The 9208-nt window shown below is 33.4% G+C and overlaps 1 protein-coding gene across 1 annotated transcript in view; it reads right to left on the reverse strand.

Moving 5' to 3' along the window:
- The window catches only part of LOC123542571 (mucin-like protein), a 32652-nt gene extending 25441 nt beyond the window's left edge, over positions 1-7211 (reverse strand). The window contains exons 1-3 of the mRNA XM_053533072.1: positions 6909-7211; positions 2802-3000; positions 1208-1398 (exon numbers count right to left, since the gene is read on the reverse strand). Of these exons, the coding sequence (XP_053389047.1) occupies positions 1208-1398; positions 2802-3000; positions 6909-7014 (496 nt within the window). The 5' untranslated portion in view covers positions 7015-7211. The remainder of the gene's footprint in view (positions 1-1207; positions 1399-2801; positions 3001-6908) is intronic.
- Positions 7212-9208: the final 1997 nt, after the last annotated feature.

The following is a 9208-nucleotide window of genomic DNA, read 5'->3' on the forward strand; positions in this document are numbered from 1 at the left end:
CTGATTCATGGTTGAAAGTTACTTGCGGAGAACAGGTTTGTACTAGTACAGAATCTAGGAACACTAGATATGTTAACTCGTCGCCGTTAAATGACTGAAATACTGTTGAAAAACGGCGATAAACCCAAAACATATGCTCTGAACGTCGTCTCGATGTGCTGAACATTTTTGTCAAGATTCTTTGAAATCTGTCAAGGGGTTCAAGAGTTACAGAGCAGACAGGGATGTTTTTCAGCACTCTGACAACGGAGGTGAATCTAGCTGAAGTGTTATAGAATTCAAATAACCGACGGTATAACATTATACGTCCCTTCGGGTTCAAACTATATTGCAAAAGTTACGTTATAAGTTTATAACTGCCATTATAAAGATTAAAACTTTTTGGGTTATTTGTTAAAACTATACATATTTCAATAAATATGATAAATATGCAATTGAATTACAACAATATTTGTATTAGTATGAGTCTGAAGTCGTCAAGATTTTTACCAAAGCGCCCTAATAAGAATTTGGCTTAGCATCGTGAGTGCCCTATGGCGAAAAATTCCGCTTTTTCCATATTTTACTCTGACTATATTGCAGAAAGACAAATGAATTAATTGGAAGAATAATGTACACCCGAAACTTAATATCTCGAACTCAATATCCCAAATTTCCGGCTAGTTCGAAGACATTTTCAAGTCCCGTCCCGAAAACAAGAGCACGAAATGTCATTTATAGTCGGAATGCAGTTATTCCGAAGTAAACGCACACTCCCTTAAAATTCGAGATACCGAGTTTTAACTATACTTTAAATTCACACCAGGGCATTCGTATGTTATTATAAATAGAGAAGTACTTGCTAACTAATTAGCATTTGAGCCGCGCTATGCTAAAACCAACATACTAGCAGTGCGTTTGTGACCAGCATGGATTCAGACCAGCCAGCGCATCCACGCGGTCTTGTCAGGATCCATGCTGTTCGCTTTCAACGCCTATTGCAATAAGAGAAACTGTTAGCGAACTGCATGGATCCTGACCAGACTTCGCGGATACGTAGACTGGTATGGATCGGTGCTGGTTGCAAATGCATTATGCTGGTTTTTCTCATGGCGAGGCTCGTTAGAAAAAAAGAAGTACTTACTAACTAAAAAGCATTTCATTCTTGCTTAAAGCTAAACGCATTCTATTTGTATTTAAGAAAAGGATAAAAATCTATAATTCTAACCTGCTGACGGTGGATGATATGTACTACAATTGTCTGGTGAATTGATTTCATAGAATGATTGGCAGGAATGTTTATATGTAGTTGAATCGTTTCCACAACAGTCTTTATGAGCTCTTCCGATTACTTCCTCCCTGCTCTCAAGTAGAAGATATCCAGCAGATGAACCTTTAGTTATCAGGTTACCATTTTCACTAAAAATGGAAAGGAGACTTGATTTTCTAACTGTTCATAAATTATTTGTTCATACAAAGTATTTGGAGTTTTTACCTTTCTAGTCTCATTGATTCAATATATTATCTGTGTGATTGAAATCTAATTACGCCGGTGTTATGGGTAAAGGGTTGTTGCACCTTTCATAACCGGTCATGTACATATTAAAACGAGTCTGCTATTATTTTGCTTGATTGAATTCATTGTCCTAAAAGGATCTTTAGGATTTTTTTTCTAAATATCTAAGATTTGTGCAGGAATTTACATATATCTGCTCTGTTGAAGGAATATAACAAACAGTTTCTTATGAAGAAGTTCCACATCCGTAACTAAATAACGGTATAAACATTTCACATCTTCTGTTTTTATCAAAACATACCGATTTCCGTATAAATGATAAATGGCAATGGTAGAACGTTCAATGAATGAATGAATAAACGAACGATGGATGACTGACTGACTGACTGACTGACTGACTGACGATGTTGTTGCTGTTGATGATGAAGGATAATCAATGAGTCCGAATAAAGAGATCATTAAATGATGATTAAGTGATGAATGATGATGGTTTAAAATTATGTAGATGTAAAGCCCCAGTTCTGAAAGATATGATGTTTCATTTTATAAAACTTGTCCGCTATTTAGGTATTTTCAAATGATCGTAACGCTCATACTAAACTTTTAATACATAAAACCTAACATCTGTTATGGACATGTTGTTGTACACATACTAACTTTTAAAACATTTTAATTTATAGAAACATAAGCTATAATTATTTCCTCAGGGATGGCATTCAACATGTCTGTTTTAAAAGAGACAGTGTTTGGCAGTCATTGTGGTTCTGGTGCTTTAGATTTTAAATATTTTACCACTTACTTGTTTCACTGTTCGTATTGAAATTATGATGGAACCACAACAGTTACATTAAAATGACACTTGTTGTTTCAACTCCTACACCGTGTTTCTTTCCATCCATTTAGGATATAGATGATAAAGATTTTTCAACAGTATTTCAGTCATGTAACGGCGGGCAGTTAACCTAACCAGTGTTCCTGGATTCTGTACCAGTACAAACCTGTTCTCTGCAAGTAACTGCCAACTTCCCCACATGAATCAGAGGTGGAGGATTTCAGACACAATGTCGTTTATCAAATAGTCACAGAGAACATATGCCCCGCCCGAGGATCGAACTCGCAACCACGTGATCCGTAGACCGACGCTCTACCTACTGAGCTAAGCAGGCGGGTCAAGATAGCTTGTATGACTGAATGAACTGATAGAAAACGTAAGTATATTCATTTACGTATAAATACATGTAAATGTGTTATTATATTACAATGTATGTTGTTATCATAATGAAATATATAAAGTGAATTATGTTACCTGTAGCAACACATTTGTTTTGCGCCCTCCTGAAAGAACCACTGTCTGTAACAATGTACAGTTTTCTCAAAAGTTTTATCAAGTATGATTTTCTGTTCAATGCAAGGACATGGCTCTGCTGCTCTTCGACCAGACGCTATGAGATTCTGAATTTCTTTATCAGCTGTAAACTTTCGGCACTCAGTCTGACGTTCAGCATCTGGTTATAAATGAAATGTAATTTCCATGTTTTCATTTGCGTAATCATATCTCAGTTAACAACGAAAAGGGTTTGAATTTCAAATATAAATATCTATTATACCCTGCTGCGCACCACTTTTCACACATATTTGGCCTTGTACTACTATTGCATTTAAAGAGACATTTTGTTTAGCCGTTCGCTAGACGCTTCGTCAGAATTCCCATTTCATTTGATAAAATATTACGCGATAATAATTGAGAATCATCATTGTCTTATTCATATGGTCGATACTAGATATTTCCGTAAGTTTCAGTCTAAACTGTGTTTGGAACTTGTAACATGTGTAACGGTTAAGTTCTGTTCAATCTGGGTCTAGAGAGATGGTAGCTTTATTTGCACTGATGTTCATGAAAAGGCTCAATCAAACTTAGCCTGAAACAGTTCCGTTTATGTCGTTTTAGCGACATGTTCTTTTCCACCTTTCCAAATTTGATAAAACTACATCTTCAATCATTCATTTTTTAGAATGTTTTTCAACACAACGGAAGTGACTTTAGTGGAAGTGTTATAGAATTCAAATAACTAGATTGGAATTTACACCAAGTAGCATCCTATTGGACATATATTTTGCACGAGCGTATATTTTTGTTGAAGATAGCAAAAGGCGTTGTGGCTTCCATTATCATTAACAATACAAATGCTATTATGAATACATGTATTTAGATTTACTTTTGAAATTGCGTTATAACATAAAACACCAGATGAGGGTTCGCCCTATCTTGTTTTGTTTTTTTATAGCTACTTGAAAAGTCATAATACACCTATAGATAGAAATAAATGACATAAAGATATTTTACGCTCGTGCTTCAGTTAAAATATATTTTGTCTTATTCACAAACATGACTAATATCTTTCTAATGAGACATTGTTTAAATGAGAAAAGTTGTTTTATATATCTTTATCCCCACCCCCTTAAGGGCAGCATACACTAAAGTTTATATATAAGTCCTTCGGTTTTTCAATCGGTAAGTGAGGAAAGCCTTGATGCAGGCACGTCAAACGTTTTGTCTTAAAGAAATCATGTTTAAAGCCTGTTTATTTCATGAATACATCATAATATTATACACATTTATGTAATATTATAACTTAAATGCATTACATCTTATTACAGTACTAAGCTTCCATATCTATTTTTGAGACACCGTCGCAGTTTGGTATTTAGTTCTCTCACAGTTGCACTTTATGTTTTACTCATCTGATTTTATCTGATGTTTTGTTTTGCATACCGTGCATTTGTGTATCATTGAATACACTACACTAATATCTGCTAATCTTAATTATGTGTTGTCACTGACAATTTCTATGAATGCTGTATTGATTATCTATGTATAATGTTGACATAAAGTGTACTATCTACTGTGACGAGCCTTCAGATGAATATATGATTTTCAAAACTTTTTATTCTGCACCCAATTTTCTCTTGCACTAGGGGTCCAGACCTCCCCGCCGCCCCCCCCCCCTCCCCCCCCCCCACGCCCAGGGATTTTGGAATTTAATGTAAATACCATTAATTTTAATGTTATTTTGTATAAAAGTGTACTAGGACCCCGTCTGGCAGAAAGCATAGAATTTGGACCTCCTCTGACAGAAAATGCTGGATTCCATATGGAACTTGATAACAGTTTGTAACCCGTTTCAACTGTATTTGATCCTTTCTATTATCATATATCTAGGGACTATGAAAAATTCAAATTTATTGAATATTTTGTATTTAACTTAATCAGTTTTTAAAAAGTGTTGAAACAATTTAGAAAACTAACTGTATGTCAAGTGTAGAGCTTTCAAGATAAATGTCTATCTAGAGCAGAAAATTGATAACAGAAATATTGCATTATTTCATGTCCTCGTCTCAAATGTTAAATCCTTTAGATAAATCTTATCTGCAAGTTCATAAAAGGAAATATATAAAATGCAACATAATACTTGTTTACATATTCAATTCCATGTTGTATGCATACATGCATAACTTTATGTTTTTGCAATTTCTTGTGTAAAACTTATTTTTTACAGTGCCAATATACAGATTTTCAACTTTAAAAACCTAAGGGAAAACAAACCACTTTTGAACGCAATAGAACGACAGAAAACGGGTATCCATCCCAATCATTAAATCTTACCATAGGCTACGAATTTTCAGGTCACCTGAAACATCAATATCGACAAAAAGATTTTAAAGGAAGTAGCATAAAGCCACTATACGCCTAAATATTATGAGTTAAATCTTTTCAATTGTGGATATACTATTGTCAACATTTCAGTTTAATGTTCCGTCGTTTATATGCCTGAAAAAATGTTGAAAAAGACGTTAAACCCGAACACACACACAGTCTGATGTTTATTTCAGATCTGACCCTACAAAGGTGATTTACCTGTTACATGTACCTATTTATTTTTTAAATATTACATAGTTTTGCTATTTTCCCAGAAAATGAATTTGGCTGCGATTGGATTATTAAGCATAAGCACTTTTGGAAACGAAATAAAATAGAAGAATAAACGAGAACATAAATAATCAAACGTTTATTGTTAAACAAAGGTTCATTCAAAGAACCATTACGTGTAACGTATGAATTGAAGAAGTAAGATTCAACAAAATTAATTATTATGATATTTTTTGGAAGGAAGATTATTTCAAATGCATGGTTAAGGGGCAGATTTATGCCTATGGCGTCACCTTAAATTGAACTAAAAAGTGTTGTCTTTTTTATTTATTTATTTTTTTTTTACTTTTCTTGAATCAACTCATTTAAAAAAAGATTAACATTCAATATTTTTATCAATATGACTTTTGCTTTTTCTTAAGTAAAAAACGCAAGTATGTAGCGAAGCTCAAATAATTATATCCTTCCTTTCATTTTCGTTAATTCATAATTTGTGTCTTATTTACTTGTTGGTAGCATTCCAACTTCAATATCACGTATAAACTGTTGTTATCTAAATAAGGTTAGATAATTAGTTAATCGAACAATTTATAATTCGATAATTTCGGAGTTACAAATTGCCGTAAAAATTTGTCGAAAAAGATGAATTCCTCTTTGATATGCTGTATGTTATTATCTACAATATAAACAAAATATCGCGTGAGTTACAAAAATTATGAAACATTACAAAACTAACAAAGACCGTACCATTCCTAAATATATTGAACATTCTGAAAAACCGTCTGCATTATCAGTTTTATAAAAAATAAAAGAGGTATAAAATAAAATAAATTGATCGGCAAGTTGAAAGACATATTAAGGGAATCTTACCAACATCTCGTGTTTCTACCGGTTTATGAAACAAAAAGCAGAAGGGTTAAAATTTGTGTCTTGAGCAAATTTCTACCAGATCGTTTGTGTATAGTATTAATGGTTTTCTTTTTTGTTGTTGTTTTTTTTTTTGTACTTTTTTCCTTTTTGGTTGAAAATTTAGCCGTATCACCAGTGTTATATAACTTTAATAAGCGTCTGTTGGTTTGATCACAGGTGGTCCAGGTCGGCAAAGCGTTTCAATAAGATAACGCCGGTTAACACGGTGATACCAGGTTACTCTAGATTATCTTCTGTCCCAAGTCTGTGTATTTTATACGTCTTTGAATTTACTGGGAGGAAAGAGTGACATCTTCTGCAGAAAAATGTCCGCTTGTTTCACCGCAAAATCTTGACCATACAAGAGACGGATCTTCTCCAATCGAAATTATCAGCACACGTGATAAATATAAAACTTTAAGTATTTCTTTTTTGATAGTTATACTTTAATATAATTGTTAAAAGATCTAAAAAAGTTTGTCCGGAAAGTAGTAACTGAAGCTCATTGTAAAGTCAAAACATGTTAATAAGAATACAAAACTTTGCCAAACCTAAAAATGTACGAATTTTTCTCACCATTGTCTCTTCCTTCAACTTCACAAAGCAACAATACAGATATCATCAATACCGCCATTCGTGTAATTCCATTTTCAATACGGCGAAATTCATTTGTTCTATCCATCAGTCTGAGATTTTTTCTGAACTTTCAATAGCGCTTCAATCAGAACTACAAAACTCAAAGTTTAACATCCTATAGAAACGTCAAACATCATATCATTTTTTTAATTGTGAAAATTAATCTGTTTTGCAAAGTGAATAACGGTATGTGACAGTTGTCATAAAATATCACAAAAACCCTGCCACTTTAAAGTGATTTCAATAGATAACGTTATCATAGCCAGGATGGTCGATACTCTCCGACTCTAAAGTATAATCGCGTTGTAGCAGGAATTTTATTTTTGTGCATATTTGCACAATATGAAATTGTAAGACCGCTTAAGTATAATAAGGAATGAAGTGACTGCGCTGTCATTAAGGTATTCTGTACGTTTGATAAACCGGAGGTGGTGGCGTAACGTCATTTATCCGGAAAACATAGAATAAAGCTTGGATTCGGCTTACGGAAATGAAAATCATTTTAAAATCTAATGAAAACTTGGAGTAGATTTATCAAAATGGAAGTGTTACTATATTTCTAAAGTCAAAATATGATATTAAAACATATGACACGTTAAATAATTTAAAATAATGTCTCAAAACTGGCGTGAAATGTTCGGTTCTTTTTAATCATGGTCAAATATACCAAAAGTAAGCACAAAGACCTATACATTTTATTTCACTACATTATAAGCCATATGTCTTTTTACAAGTGTGAGACGTTTCATTTAAATCTACATTGTAGAAAAAGTTCTTTGTTATGAAAGTTATGATATTTCCCATAGACTTGCATTATGAAAAAATGCGTGAGGTCCAAATTTTTCAAATCAGTCTAGCAAAAATCGTTTACTCGGTAATTTCCGTGTGATTACGTATCCTCGGTAATTTCCGTGTGATTACGTAATCTCGACAATTCCCGTGTGATAACGGAATATCGGCAATTTCCTTGTGATTACGTAATCTCGGCAATTTCTTTGTGATTAGATATCCCCGGTAATTTCCGTGTGATAACGTATTCTCAGTAATTTCCGTGTGATTACGTATACTCGGTAATTTCCGTGTGATAACGTAATCTCGGCAATTTCCATGTGCTTACGTAATCTCGGCAATTTTAGTGTGATAACGTATCCTCGGCAATTTCCTTGTGATAATGTATCCTCGGTAATTTCCATGTGATAACGTTTACAAATTTTTCATTTTTATTTGCTGAATTTTCTAGGTATATTTTGAAAAATAGAAGTTTAATCAATTTCTACATTGTAGAAAAAAATCGACCCTAACGTGCAGAACTACCATAGTCCATTGTTTACATACATTTTGGTGTTTACTATACTGTTAATTAATGTACCCAACTGAGTGGTAAAAAAAACGCATTTTTTGGTAGCCCGGAATGGCGATTATGTTTTCTCGACAATTCCGTGTGATAACGTATCCTCGGTAATTTCTGTATGATTACATATCCTCGTTTTTATTCCTTTTAATTGCGTATCCTCTGTAATTTCCGTGTGATAACGTATCCTCGGAAATATCTGTGTAATTACGCATCCTCGATAATTTCCGTGTGATTACGTATCCTCGGTAATTCCCGTGTGAATACGTTTCTCGGTAATCTCCGTGTGATTACGTAATAATGACAATTTCCGTGTAATAACGTATCCTCAGTAATTTCCGTGTGATAACGTATTCTATATATTTTCCGTGTGATTGCGTAATCTCGGCAATTTGCATGTGATAACGTATCCTCGGTAATTTCCGTGTTATAACGTAATCTCTGCAATTTCCGTGTGATTACGTATATTCGGTAATTTCCATGTGATAACTTAATCTCGGCAATTTCCGTGTGATTACGTAATCTCTGCAATTTTCTGTAAAAAAACGCTAAAAAACGCTAAAAAATAACAAAACGAAATAGCATAGCGGAATTACGCAAACTCTCAATTGTTAATTCGGGCTCAATATCTTAAAAGTATAAAACAATTGTTCATCTTTGCATACGTCTCAAACTTTAATATATCTAATTTTCGCTCCCGAGTTACTAATTATTTTTATCAAATTTCTTTTTAAAACAACATAACCATATTTTTAGAAATCTTTTGTAAATGTAAGTTAACCATAATTAACTTCGCGCTAAGACAACAAGCAAGAAACCTGGCCTTTTAATTCATAGCGACCTCGAAATACTTAACATTTAAACTATTGCTTTTCCTGATAAACGGAAT

This window comes from Mercenaria mercenaria, unplaced genomic scaffold (genome assembly GCF_021730395.1).
Source record: "Mercenaria mercenaria strain notata unplaced genomic scaffold, MADL_Memer_1 contig_2009, whole genome shotgun sequence".
Lineage (NCBI taxonomy): Eukaryota > Metazoa > Mollusca > Bivalvia > Venerida > Veneridae > Mercenaria > Mercenaria mercenaria.